The sequence below is a fragment of the Malurus melanocephalus genome, unplaced genomic scaffold, assembly GCF_030028575.1.
Source record: "Malurus melanocephalus ecotype Western Australia unplaced genomic scaffold, MMel_1.1 scaffold_101, whole genome shotgun sequence".
Classification (NCBI taxonomy): domain Eukaryota; kingdom Metazoa; phylum Chordata; class Aves; order Passeriformes; family Maluridae; genus Malurus; species Malurus melanocephalus.
In genome coordinates, this window is record NW_026623333.1 from 131,750 (window position 1) to 147,185 (window position 15,436).

Genomic DNA, 15,436 nt, shown 5'->3' on the forward strand with positions numbered 1-15,436 from the left:
CCAGTGATGAAGAGTGGGAGAATTTGGCACAAGAAAAAGGAAAAAATAATTTGGATGGAAAAGTGAGTAATTCTGGAGCTCCCACACAAAGCCATCTCAAATGTTCTGGGTAATTTCAGATCTTTTCAATATGGAAACCCATCTATAATCAGCCAAGGGAGGACGCTGATTCCCTACAGCACCAGGAGCAGCCGAGGTTGTCTTGGCTGCATGATACTGAAGAAGTGGACACAAAGCCATGCAAGATTGGTTTGTTTGGGCTGATTCATCCTCTTTTTGAGTTGTGGCACGTACATTTCTCCCAACCTTCTTATAGTGTACAGGTTAAACAGGTTACAGGATGATACTTTTACTTTGTGTCTTTCACAAAGATCAAAGACTACTTCTAGAATGCAGGAATAAATAAGGAGGCTCCTGGATGATATTAGTCCATGGACATYTGATCTGTTGCCATTCAATTATAGCTACAATAGTGACCATAGTCAGTGACCTGAGAGACACTCCAAATCCAAAACAATTAATTAATTGGTAATRCACCAAAACAGACAATGTGGTGTTGGTAGCACAACTAGCATGTTTCAGCCTGGGAAATATTTACATGATCAGGCTCTTCCATTTTGATGACAACAGCATATTAAAAACATATGTTGGCTAGAGATAAACACAATATGGTGAGACTATACAATAAAAGCAATACCAAAATAGTGCAGAGAGAACATCAGAGAACCTTGAAATACGCTGAAAGTTGAATATTTTGTGCAACTGCATTGTGTTCTTAAGTCATTGGTTTCAGCACAAGCGCGTACAYGCCATTCTCCCCCAAAACCCAAATTATTAATAAGATTGTTACCTTATTCACACCATCTGCCATTGCTTGCAGTGTTAACTCTCTAGGACCATCCACAGTCTTGCCATTATCAGTTGGTCCCCAGCTGGCACTGTAAATATCTATGACTTGAGGCATATGACTGATGGACGAAGCTTCAATAATATCTGTCATAAACGGCTGGTCAAGCATTCGAATACCTGTAGTTTTAATCAAAAAAAACATGAAATATGCATTACCCCGCACAAAATGTAATCTCAGCACCTGCAGAAGGCCCCCTGTTGCAGGTATTTTAAGTAACTGGCAGTTTCATCCAGTCAGTAATTCCACACTTGACATTCCCATTTCACCAGGGTGTGCTTACACAGTCGGATTCAGTATTTAACACCCAGCCACCAAGGCAGCATAGCCCAGAAAGAGAAAGAAYGTTATTGTTAGCTTTCTAATTACACAGTGTTTTCCATTTACTCTTTGAGAACATGTTAAAAATACCAGAATTCAGCAATCTCAGAAATTATTCATAGTTTTTAAACACTATTAATGGCATTTAAAATGGTATTTTATAAGTTAGGAAAAAAGAGTCAGCCTCCCCCTCACCTAGTTTACTTTCAGTTGTGTGTTGACACATCATTAGTTTTTCAAGTAATTTTTCTATTTATTTTGGTGGCTCTCCAGTATTTAATGGAGTAGAGAAGCACAATACATAGCAATTTCCTGGAAAAATATCATTGTGTCAACATGTGGATTCAATAGCAAAATATGGACAGCATTTGGAGGAAAAAAAKCAAACTAAAATCTGCTTCCTTTAACCCACAAGGCAGTAGGAATTAAGAGTTTAAGTAATACCATCTTAGGATATGTCCATTTCATAAAACCTCAGTGTTGACTCTAATTATGAAGTCAAACTCAATGGGTGAGAAATYGTTTCCCATACTTATAAAATGTAAATCTGCACGGAAATCACTGTCCTGGTTCAAAAGACAGGTGTCTGCCAAGGAAGGTGGGAACCCTTTCTGGAATAGAAAGATGACCCCCTCCCTCCAAATTAGTGTAACTTCAAAATTATGAGGCTCCCAGGCAAAAATATGGGAAAAGGAATAACAGTTCTTTACTAGAAAATTTGTATGTAACAAGACAGACGAACAACAACAAAAACCCAGTAACAGACTTTTTCCACCCATCAAGCCATTTCCCCTAAAGCATCTAAAACCATAACCAACTCCCCTCCAAGCCAGGTAAGGACTGCTTAGTCCCAGTGAGGAATTGTTTGCTCCCCCCTCCCCAAACCCTCTGTTAATCACTGTCCATTCATCATCTCCTGGACAACAAATGGGAAGAAATTCCCTAAGAAACCCCACAAAATTAATTATTGACCCTGAAGAAAGTGGGGGAACAACGGGAGGAGCCAAACTATCTTCAAGGAAAAAAAGAGGTACAAGAAAAAAGCAAGTGATGCCCCAGAGCCATGGCGACCAACTTCCAGTTCACCCTGCAACTGCCATGGGTGAGCCTTTGCTCGTAAAAGCAGACATTGCATTGAGACATTAGTAATATCCTGCCTCACCAAAGGACCCTTCACCATTACTCAGGTGCCTCAGGGGAACTGTGGGATTGATCCCCAAGCCCCTTCCCCTTCCAAGGGAATCTCTCTGGGCCACGTTTGGGAGCTGGGCATCAGAAAAAAGTCTTGACTCCTCTTGATTTTTAAGCAACCAGCTTTAAGTTGTAGAGTTACGTGAATTATATCGACATGGTCCAGGCGAAATCCCGTGCCTGAATTCACATTACTCTTACGGTAACTCACGTAAGAATGTAAATTTTGTGGAATGTCCCACCCTTGAAGGAGATGTTACCCTTACAGAAGAAAGGAGATATTCATTAGACCTGCCCAGACACCTACTAACACACAGTGATATTTCTTGGGTAACAGCATAGCAAACATTGTTCAGTGCCTTTCTCTGGTGATTCTCCTGACACTACACTGAAACAGGGATTGGCCAGGCAGAGCAGAGCTGTCCATGAACACACACTGTGGACCATCTCTGGGAAGCAATGGGTGCATCCACGCTGATRTTCTGGTGTGAATCACAGAAAATAAAGTGAAATTCATGGAACAGTCTCAGTTCTCATCATGGAACAGTCTTAAGWGTGGGAAAACTAGATTTCTTCAGATTCAACTAAACTGGCACATGGTGCCAAGAGCCTAACTCACTCCAAGTACTGTATTCMATATATCTGTGCAGAAAAGAGCTCGTTAGAAGTGAAAATATCCAACATGCCCAAGCTGCAGATGCTGGGTGCTAGGTACTACCTGTTTCATTCTCTGCATCTGTTCCTACCACTCCACATCACTGCCCTACAACCTACAAAGAACTACAATCACAGTAATTTACAGTACTGTAGGCCTAAAGAGTAAAAGCAGCATGAGATCTGCCCTTTCAAATAGTTTCATAGTGCAGCAGGGACTTATACTTTACCTCCTGCAAAATGAGATTYGCCACAAATGATTCTGCATCTAAACAGGGAAGCACTGAAAATCAATCTACAAACAGAAGCTCGTATATGAAGGAGTGGAGCTGCTCTTTTGCACTATTACTAAAGAGCCCATATAAGGCCCTTGTTTGAAAAGGCAAAACCATGGAGAAATTCCTCTCTCCAGCTACTGTGAAAAGTAATAAACAATGGCCCGGTACCAATCTGCAGTCCTGTCCTGGGCAGCACTTCATCTCTGCAGGAGGAGTTCTCCCTGAAGCACAGCAGACCATTTACACCTTGGATTTGCACCATACCTGCCACTTTGGAATTGTACGCGACTCCCACGCCGCAGATGTTGTTGTTGGCAGCAGCAGACACTTCTCCTGCACACCTTGTCCCATGGCTGTGAAAAGAAGACAGAGAGAGCACATGAACCCCAGCTAATACATGCACATGCTGAGCTGAGCTGGGTCACTGTGAGTTGGTTTTTTCCCAGTAAGTTCCCAGTGGTAAGTTCACAGAGGAAAACTATTCCATGGTGATATCCAGTTTCACCTATGCAGGRTGAGTGATGCTTGCTCCCAGGTAGTTGTAAGGTTTTTCAGGCCTTTTTTAGTTCTGTGAGACAGGTTCTGCCTCATTACCAACTTAGTAGAAACAGCCCCTGACAGAACAGTGTAAATATAAGATCAGTCTTAATTCCTTTATTTTTTTTGGCTTGACAGTGTGACACCCATTAGTTTGAGCCCTACAGAACAAAGCCTGATTGCCTTTTTGCTGTTTGAACATATGCAAAGAGCACAGCCCACAAAAGAAGAGGAACCTGCAACCTGGCTGGCCAGGCCCAAAGCTGTCAGACCTAAGGGCATGTGCATCCCTCTCATCCAGAGCCTAATTCCCAAAAGAGCTGACAAGGTGCTCCAGTTCACAGAGCTACTCCTTTCTGCTCATGTGGGAGAAGTGGAAGTGCTTTCTGCTCTGACACAGAGGTCCAGGTTTGGACTGACACAGGGTATTTCAGTAATATCTGGGTGTCTCTGAAGTGCTTTACAGCTCTTAACAGAGACCCTTTTATTGGCAGAGGCTTCCTGCAGGAAGGAAAATTGCACTTTCCTTTCTCCTAACTCATGATAGAAATTAAACCACACAGAAATACAGGCAACATAGCCTAGTTTTTAAAAAATAGCATAGCAGCAGGGAAACTACTGAAACCTGTGCTGCTGTCAGGGTTTTTTTTTTAGTTTAAGGTGTTGAACCAATATATAAATTCATCCCACTGCTCACATCARTCTGTGCATTAAAAATAGTGTTGATCCTACAGCATGCTAAGAATTCATGMAATTAAAAATGCAGCATTATAAAGGTTATACTAAATATCAGATGGACCACCCTGGGAGGTAACAGAACTCTTTTAATCACCTTTTCCTCTCTCTTTCCTTTTAAGGGCCTCTGGCACAGCTGAGTGTAACATTAATAAAAAGGTAAGAAGCARCATATACTTCTTCCAGGACTATTTGGAAGAATACATTTTTAAAGGCAGTTCCATAAAAGCAAATGACTGAAGATCTCATCCAATTTCCTTTTACAAAAAGGGCAGAGAGGACAGCAATACCGATTTATTCAGTTGCTGCAGAAATTGCTATCAMCAATCARGCAGATTTTCCCTCATGTTCTTGTWCAAGGAARYRTGGCAGAAACACAAGTAGGTGCTGTCAATGCTACTCACCTATGGGCAAATTATAAGCCATAGAGAAAAGCAAATGGCTTTGCTCAAAACTAGCTTGACAAATACTGGGATGCAAAAAATAAGTGAAACTGCCAGATTACAGTGAAAAAACTGTATTAGGACCTTCCTGACAAAAAAGTTTTACCAGAAGGTCCTCTCCTGTCTTGGCCTCCCCAGGGCAGTGGCCCACACAACAGAGACAGCAAACAGGCTTTTTCCAGCAGCTCAGAGTTTCAATATTGTGCTAGAGAGGGGGAAAAAATCACTTATGGATTAGTGGAAATGCATTTGGTTGAATTATTAATGGCAAATAGCAGACTTTTCCAACTCAGCCCTATYTGCTGTTCATGTATCATTGATAAACCCTTCTGGTTTCTGTAAAGTGATTCATGTCACAGGCACAAATCACAGCCTTTCTCTACAGTGTTCACCTCTTCCCTGTTTCAGTATTTAAAACAAAGGGGACAGAACAAAATTAAAAAATATTTACATCTGTGAACAAGCTACTTCAAAGGTAAACCATATATTAGCAAGTAGAGCAAGCTTTCATAAACTTTATGTAAGTGAAAACATTTTACATGACCATTCATGAAAAAGTAAAGTGGAAGAAGTGGATTCAGTTGAACAAATGTTTTGCACACTGCATTAAAAAAAAAATCTATACTAGCTATGAAAATTTCTCTGCTTTGTCTTTGAAAACAATTCTGTTTCTAAAATCTACTACCAATGTTACTGTATGTAACATTGCCCCTCTATGCGATATATGTTTTGAAAGTGTCAGAGGTGGCACAGATTTTTACTGAGGGTCCTTTTCATCTGCTTTGAAATGCTTCTACAAACAACAAAGAACAGGACCCATCCATCCTATCTTCAGCTGTCTGCAGGGGAGGGCTAAGCAGAGCTGCAATCTCAATAACTGGGACCATATGCACATCTTAACCACTTTAACTGCTTGCATTGGGCAAAAAATAAACATATAAAACTCAGATGGACACTTTTGTGGGGCAAATGCAATCCCCTTTTTATTTACATGACATTGTCAGCTTCTGAACATTTGAGAAATGAAAGCATTCCCCTGCTTTGGTTTGGATCCATAATTGATAAAAGACATTCTTACGTCTGATGAATACAGGTTTCCAAGATAGCAAATAAATTTTGCCCTGCTAGATCATTAGCTGAGTGAGAGAATATACAGAATACAAATGTCATGGGAGTGAAATTAATTATTGGTTATTTAGATCAGCGCAGACATTTGTAATCTGAGTGCTCCAAGGGGAGAGCCCAAGCTGTGCCTTCTGCATGCTCACAAAATTAAATCAGAGGGTTGTATAAGGCCAAGCAATCACTGATTCCTATGGCTACCTCCTCACTGCACAACATGGTAAATGCCAAGGTACTGAATGTGGGTCTGGAGGAGAGGGTGTTTAAAAATCACAAAGTGGTTCTTAAAACCCGCTGGGTTCTGTGGGACTGCCTCTGTTTTTGTGAACAGGATTGATAAGGTTCCTTCTCTGCTCCCACTGCTCYTGAGGCTCAAACACAGCTCTGTTCCACGTTGCACCGAGTGTACCCTCACCCGCTGGGTCCTCAGGCTGTGGATCTGAACAAACTCAAGCAATGAGTACAATAAACACGGGAATCAAACATTTGGCCACCAAGCCATCTATGGGTCTGTGCCCACAGCAGCAGCTGAACTGCCTGAAAGCAATTTCCTGCCTGAGGCACCCCTYTCCCCTTCCAAAACCCACCCTGTTTGGTTTTGTAGTCCAGTGGCTGTTAGATGGAAAGGCCAAAGTGATTCCATCAGCCTTAAAAAGCACCAAATGGAAGAGGAATCTGTGCTTAAAAGCAGAGCAGATGTCATTAATGAAATACTCCATGCAAAAACCTCTCCTATTTATTCTTAAAGACTAATGACACATGCAGCTGGCAGCTCACAAAAGCCCCTTGCTTATCAGTCCTCTGCTTCTTGCTCCACAAAGAACTTGAATTGCTCATATAGAAATGTATTCTTTATGGAAAAAGGGATATTACACTATCCTTTTTTGAGTCTAATCCTTCTGCACGCTTAAAATTCAATGGGAGATATATCACTGACTGCAAATAGTGCAAAATGGAGTCTTCACATCAACCTTCTCTCAAAAAATTTTCCATGTAATCATTACCTATCCAGATGCACACTATCAGAGGCAGACAGTTGTAACCTGTCAGTAACAATAATTCAGGAGTCAGAAGCCATGGCAAGAGCTTATATAGGAGAACCTCAACTCAATCAACAAATAGCAAAGATATGCAGAAATACACAGTCACAGCTACTCCCAGAAGGCTGGATATGGTGTGCTGGTTTGCATCTTAACCTGGGGAAAACTAAGAATATTTAATCTTAAAACATTCTTATATTGTGAAGGTAGGAAAGGGATGTTCCACTGAATGTGCTGCTCCCATAATTTACCTTGCAAGACAGGAAATTCCTGTGTCATGGAAGAAATCTCAAGGTTCATAATGTCAYGGTTCGAGTTGGAAGGGACCTTAAAGGTCATTKAGCTCCAATCTCCCTGTGATGAGCAGGGATACCACCCACTAGATCAGGCTGCTGASRGCCCCATCCAGCCTGGCCCTGAACAATTCCAGGYTGGGGCATCCCATCATAACTAGGGTTCATTGACAAACAATGTTATACTTCCCAGTATCATTTAATTTTTTTCTGAAAAGAAAGAACAGTGAAGGAAATCTGCCAAGCAACAAAATCCATTTTTTTCCTCCTGTTGCTGACCTGAACTCCCGATTCCCTCAAGAAACAGAATAAAGYGTTGCAATTCTCTGAAAACCTGAATCTTCTTGTTCTACATTATTACAGATCAGGTCACAGACAATAGTGCTTGTCACCCTCAATTCTTCACTTGAGTGCTTGAGGTCTGCTTCAAAGACTTTGGGAGGTAACTCTSCCTCCAGGGCCACTCTGCCCAACAGGTGAGGACAGCAAACTGAGCCCCACTATAAAATACTCAATAGCAGCACAATTAGTGTTGATGGGGTTTGGCAGAACATACTTCATTTTATGAAGTTCCACACTGAAAACAACAAAAGCTATCATTACACACTAAAGCTAAATTTAATTTTCTTCCTCTCCAGAGCTAAGTGATATCTTTCTCCTGAAAATATTGTTTTCATAAATAAACAAGAAAGGAAGTAGACCTTCACAAATCTTTCTCTGACTTTCCATTCACTAAATGGATTCAYACTACTTTAAAAGTGTCAGATGTCCTTTTCCAAAAATGAAGGAGAAATCTCACTGAAATCTTGCTTTGGGTAAAAAGAAGGACATCACAGCTCCTAAGACTCTTTAATCCATACCAGGAGGCCCATGCCTGTGGTGGGAGCACAGCTCCTTCTTTGTTGTGCCACTCTGACAGAACTACAATAGATTTCTTTAAAAATAAAAAGAAAAAGCCTCATCCAAAATTTTGAGACCATCCAGTCATGCTAAGTTAGAGATGAGAACCACATCAAAGAGGCGTGAAACGTTTTTTGATAAGCACTCAGTCTGAGCCCTGAAATCTTTAAAATTTTTCAAATCCTCAGCACTACTGGCAACATCTGTCTAAAGGACATTTGGAAATTTCATTGAAAGTATCCTGAAATAACTTCTGCAAATCCAAGCACACCTGCCATGGGACAGATGCAGAATCCAGGACATGTTTTTTTTAAAAAAACTGTTGAAACACATTTCTATTCTATGTAAAAAAAAAAAAAAAGTCAATGTGTTTAGGGAAACTAAAACTCCCACTTCTAAAAATCTTAAGCCTTTTATTTTGGGCCATCCTTATTTTTAGCATACCTTGAGAACCAGTCATTCTGCTGATAACTGGCTAAGTTCAGAGTTAAATTCAGAACACACTGAAGAAGGAACAGGTATTGGGCAATGTATTCAGGAGAAATAATACAATGGGCACAGCTGCACTGCTGATTCCAAATTTATAAACAGAACAGCTTCCACTGTATGTGAACTTTAACTACTCCAACAGATAGAAAAATGCTACCCCATGTACATTGTCYTTATATCAAGGTGATTCAGAACTTAACATAAGATCTAATTGTTATTAGATCTTATGGTTATTCTACACCATGCTGTTTTTCTTCCTTCTTAGGCTACAACAGGAGGAAAAGACTTTTTCCCCCTAAGACTTTCCTCTCTCCTGCTTTAAAATTAGCTAGAAGATCAGAAATCAGTTTATACAGGTTTGGATCACTGGACTGTCCTAGAACAGCTGACAAAAAAAAAAAAAGATATGTAGCCATCATCTGTTCAAACAATCTAAAAATATACYTTGCTGGAGCAGCAACTCAATTTATAAAAAATAAACCTAAAATAATGAAGTCATAGGTACCCTCTAATTTTCAAGCAGTAGTGAGACTGCAGTTTCTGTTCTGTGACCACTGACCTTGGAAAACAGACATTTCACAAAAATGCAGAATTTCTCACACAAATCAGAGTGAAGGGTAGACTGCYCAAAATCCATTTACCTGTTAAACCAGTCATCTGTATAGCGGGGRTAGGGGTAGGGATCATTACTGCTGAAGTCATAGCTGGCTTTGGCATTCTGTAAAACACAAGGAACACAGAAAATCAGCTGAGGAACAGGCATGAAGGGCAAAGTGAAACACAAACTGAAGGGGAAGCTGAAAATCAATAGCAAACTTTGCCCTCTTAATCCTGTGAGATGTATCTGGACAGAAACCAATCCCTATTGTGCTGTGCAGTTTCCCATTTCCACACCAGCAAGACTGGGGAATGATGCTTTCAGGCCTGCAAAGCCTCCTGCAGACTGATATTTCCAGTGTGGTTATTTGTGAGGTGGTTTGAGAGCTCGGGTCACTACTAAAGAATGTTCATCAACACTTCTAAGAGTATTCAGGTGTAACACTACTTGGTGTGGCAATGCAAAGGTTAAATCCTATTTTCCAAGCACTGTTGGAAGTGGCACATGGGTCTTCCACAGCAGAAGTATTTTTGAAAACCTCTTTTGTGATACCACAACAGTCAGATTTCTTAAWGCATTTCAATGCCTAAGAATGTACATTTCTTAAAATTCAACTGTGAAAACTGCATTATTGGCTAGCTCAAATGCCTGAAAATCTCTTCACATATTTCCTCAGTCCTTTAGTTGTCTGAACAGCTTCACAAATGTGGCTTTCAGGCACATTTCAAAATGCCACCCCATGTCTTTGCTTTCTATATAAATCTAAATCATTCTTGATTTRTCCTATCAGCAGTTAACAACACTCAGCAACTTTTTGATCTGAGAAGCAAATGGAAAGTTTCAGAAAGTCAAGTGTCATCTTCTTTTTTCTCTCTTAATGAAGGAATAAATAAAGGGTGACTGAAAATTAGGCTTTTAAAAATATTTAGCAGCTTTCTCTCAAGTGTGTGTTCACAGAGTTTATGTTTTAATAATCATCATACTCAAGGAACAGAATTATGTTAATTCTTAATTAATGTGTACTTGTATTCCTTRTAAGATTTGGCTGAGCATGCTATTGAAGATAATTTGAGACTTGTGTATGAATAGCTTTGCTCCTAAAATCATTCCCCTTCAAGTGATTCTCAGTTCCTGAGGTACAGGAATAGACAGTCCATTGCTTGTGCCCAAGTTTGGGTTTTGGATTCAAACCCTTAAACTCCCAAAAAAGTGTTCCAGAATGAAATGAGGACAACACTGTCCTTGATACTTGGAGGGTAAAACTAGGTATCTTTGAAGTTATTGTACTGTAGGGTTTTTTGGGTGGTCATTTCACAAAGCCTGGTTGCTTATATTCAGCACAGACAGTAAATATTTTTTAGCATTTTAACGGAGCAGAGATTTGCAGAATGGCTCTCACATGACTTGATGCTGTTCTTCAGGTCAGAGATTAATCCCTTTTTGAGATCCTTACAGATATCTCCACATCTCCACACTAAGGCCTTGATTTCCARCCTGAAGATACCTTCCAATCATGTCAGCTACAGCCACAAATTCTCAGTGCTTCTTTGTGCTCAGGTGTCTGATAAATTTGCTTTTCTTAATGATCACAACTGCTTATACAGCACTTTAATGGCACAGGTTTGCATGAGCTAAGAGTAAACAGAAATTACTTTTCAGCCAGGGCAAAAATGRGAATTTGACAGTTGTCTATAAATCATGAGTAGTACAGAGAAGGTGGGCAAGGAGTTATTATTTACTACTTCTCATAATTCAAGAACTCATGAAAATCCATAGAAATTACTGGGGGGAGACTTAGAAGGAGCAGAAAACAAGAAGTGCTTTTCCACAGAATATGTAATGAGTCACGAAATTCACTGTCATATAGATACCACACAGACATCTCACTCAGAACTTCTGCTTCCACTCTAAAAATATTGTACAAATGAGAATCTAAACTCAGTCATGTGTCAGCTGTTTTATTTTCCCATCTGGAAGAAATGCAGTCCCACTTATACACCCTAAGCTCAAAGAGGGTCTGGTGAGGTTGACTTTTCAAGACATTTTCAAATATTTGAGCATCTTGTACTTGCTATCAATCACTCTTGACTCTAGAATTCCTTTGAGCAAAAATTATGGGTGAAAAGCTCTTCTAGCTGTGATGTTCTACTTTTGTTCGTAGTGACAGACAAAGGGATTGCAGACTGAATGATTCAGACACCCAACAGCAGACTGCAGGCCAGCTCTATGTCCCAGGTAACCCAGCTTATGGAAAGGTGCCTTTAGGCAGGCTRTAAATTAATTTGTGCAGCACTTTCCCACATCCTGTAGCTCTCATTTGCTCTATTTTGGATCACTGCACTTAAAGGAAAAAGRTATCTAATGTAACAGGAACCATCCACAAAGGGCAAAATTAAGAAGAATTCTTGGAAAGRAAACAATTGCTAACTGAACAATTTATCTTCATTAGGGCCTTGGAGGAAAGATAGGGACATTCAGTATTGTGAAGAAGTATTTCATCCACAGTATGATAACACTGAAATGGGTAATGAAACAGCAGAGACAAGCACAAATCGACTGCTCCACGTTTCTAATTTATCATTTGTGGATCAAAACCACAAATATTTAAGCCTCAGCTTTTGTAATTTTTTTTTTAAATATAAGTGAGAAATTAAGTCAGTTTCAACATTGCAACAAAAAGGAAACTGCTTCATTGGATAGCTTAAATATTCCATGTTTTGGGAAGTAAATATTAAAATCTGTGGTTTGTCATTGTCCTCCACAGGCTGGAGTCCCCAGCAAGCAGCAAGAGGGAATTTATGGCTAAATGAAGAATTAAACAGCAAAGGAACCTGGAAGGCTGCAATCACAACCAGTGCAGATGAGAATCCAGCACACTGAAATGAGAATACTTTGTTTTTCCATTCAAGTGATTCAGTGTCCAGTTTTATTGCCAAACTAGACTACTGGTAGCTCCTTCTCTTAGACTTGAAGTGTTTAACACTTGGTTTTCAATATCTAAGGTAGCTGCCTGTTTTTTAACTTCAGGGAGACTCTGAGCCAACCTCGGACACYGGTCTGGCCTTAGAGCAGTCATGGGCACTGGGTATTACAATGAATCCAATCCCTCATGCTCAGCCATGACCAGCTCATTGCTGCTGGTTTTATGTTTATCAGTCACTATCTGTACACAGTTATGTATAAATAACATCTATTATATAATAAAAATGCTGCTAACAGGGAGGAATGGCATTGCTTTTTTTAAGGAGTATCTCTGTTTTTGCTTTCTAGCTTCTATGCCAAATAAAATACTAAAAGCAGAGTGTCAGATCACAGGATGAGACCATTTCAATCATTTGTTAAGCAATGGCTTGTATACCATAAAACAAAAAAAAATTAGTTTTCCTCTGTATAAAATTCTGCTTTACTTAAAAATAAGCTTAGACCAGAATTTCCTGAAGAATTGCATTGTACTTTTTAAAACACATGCAGTAAAATCATCTGTGGAAAAAAATCATTATGCAAAATATGACACTAACAATAAATCAGTTGTCCCATGTGTTGCTTGGCACTGTAATAAAATTTTGTACCTTGAATAACGCAGCAAGCCCATAATTTTTTATATTATTCCACAAGCAGCACAGTTCACATATACTTTTTTCTCTGTAAATCAAGAAATCTTATGCTCAAATGCTAATCCAGGAGACAATTAAAGACACATCCCACAGGTCACAGGCTGATTCTATTCATGGCAATAAMGTCCTGGAGTAGATCTGAGGCAGAAAGATACTTTTTGTTTGTTTGTTTGATTTCTTTACTGATCCGAAGAGCAAACAAACTCCTGGGCTCAGTTTGCAACATATAACACTTCAGGGAACTGCACTAAAATAACACTGAATGTCAAGTGGTGGCAAATAAAATTCACTTTTATACACACAAGTTTAAAATACATGRAATATGCTCACCAGAAGGCAAAAAAGGAGGCAACATGTTTAACCTAGGAGAGGTGCTGCAAGGCTTAAAGGTCATTAACAAAAAACAGAGGCACTGCTGCTGTCAGCCTTCGTACAATGGCTTTCCTCTCTGCCATGGAAAGCACAGTTTTATTTTGGTTGATTTGTGGGGATTTTAGTGAAAATGAAAAAAAAAAGGTAGCTTTTTTAATACCTCTGCCCCTACATGAATTAATGTGCATATCCCATATTTCAATCCAGCAAATTCAGAGCTGCGAGTGAAGACCTTGTAAACACCAAGAATATATCCACAAAGTAATGGGTTTTGTTAGCAAAATATTAACCTTAAAGAGCAAATTCACAACTGCTGAAATCAGCCATGTCTCTCCAGAAATAGCAGCCTTTTACCCAATTCTTATAGGTACATCACAAAAATACTGAGCCAGACAACACCAGGCAGATCTTGAATAATAAATAAGACAGTAGCACACTTGTCTGTTGTTCTTCTTTCCAAAACAGTCATGGAATAATAAACCAGAGCATCACTTGAAATGGATGGAGTTGTGTCCTGGGTTCAAAATAGGATCTGAGGTGCCTGCAAGCCCTCCTAGTATTCCAGTTCCAGGAATTCAGTACAGGCTCTACTTGGCCACAGAATGAGCAAGCACAGAGCACACCACAACAATGATTTAATTTTGTAGTTATCATTGAAAAAAAACTTCAATTTCATCAACACTCACCAAGCATCTGTAATTAGGTGAAAAGAAAAACCAGTGGAATTACAGTCAAAAGAAGATAAACTGACTGCAAACAGGTGGCTGTTGCTTAAGTTACAACAGGTAAAATAGTTGAGATTACAAGAAGTAAAAATTTTAATAATCCAGCTTCAGAGTTTATAGGAAGACATACTGGCTGTCCCACCTCTTATCGAACAACTTATTTTGCAAAGCTGCAAGTTTTTCACTGCCTATGTTTAAAATACAGCTAAAAAAACATGGAGTCTTACTTTAACATTTGCATTTATCTTCATTAAGGTAGCATTATTTTTAAAGTTACAGTTATGAAGAAAAATAGCTTTGCTGAGGTCACACCACATAGTATTCTTTTTCTATATTAAACAGATTTCTTTGTCAAGTAACTCATGATCCTCTCCACCTATCACTTAGCACTACAATGTCACACAATCACTTGCTTTACTTTTTCCGTAGTAATTTCCTTCCTATTGCCACTGCACATAAAAGGTGAAAATCAACATAAGTTACACTGCTGGCTGGTGCTCTTCAGCATGTGAGCATCTTTAACAAAAAGGGTGCAGTAAACACACCTTTTATTTCACAAAGGATAAAGCACACAGCAGTTCTGTAAACCACACAGGCAGTTGTCAGCTCCAAAGAATCAGAAAGAAATCAGAAATTCAGTCTTTGGTACCAAGATTGTCTGGGTTTTTTTTTTCCCAGTGAACAAAATGAAAGTCCAAATGCATCCAGCTAAATGCCATTTAACCCTGTGGYTGTTTGCTAATGCTTAGCTCAGAGGTATATAATCAAATAGGAGCAAAAAAATGGGAATCACAAAGACTTAGAGAAAATTTAGGTTGGGTGGAACTTTTAAGAGGTAGAGAATTCCTTTTTCCCATCAATTTTTGAAAATAAATCCAGCTGATTGAAATACCCTCCATTTCTTTTCCCCTGCATCTTYACCTGACATAGGACAATTGGGATAGGCATGAGACTTTAGTAAAAAGAAACAGCCAAATAAACTTGTATTTGTAATAAAGACACTGCTTCATGGTCCAGCTCTTGGCATTCTAATCCTGCTCCACAATTTYCAGGTTGATGGGGAGAAAACCTGAAGCACATCACCAGTCCTTAATTGCTCAGAGCCAGAGCTCTGAGGGCAAAATCGTGTTAACCTACAGAACACTGCTCAGCCAAACATTTCTTAATTTTCAGAGGGGGTGCACAAAAATCTTTAAGCTGTACCTACAACACACCAA

General features: G+C 39.4%; 1 protein-coding gene across 1 annotated transcript in view; it reads right to left on the reverse strand.

Annotated features, from left to right (window-relative positions):
• PCSK2 (proprotein convertase subtilisin/kexin type 2) overlaps positions 1–15,436 on the reverse strand; it is a 92,073-nt gene that overhangs the window by 18,701 nt on the left and 57,936 nt on the right. Inside the window, exons 6-8 of the mRNA XM_057369005.1 lie at positions 9,552–9,628; positions 3,616–3,704; positions 851–1,026 (exon numbers count right to left, since the gene is read on the reverse strand). Coding sequence (XP_057224988.1) covers positions 851–1,026; positions 3,616–3,704; positions 9,552–9,628 — 342 coding nt within the window. The remainder of the gene's footprint in view (positions 1–850; positions 1,027–3,615; positions 3,705–9,551; positions 9,629–15,436) is intronic.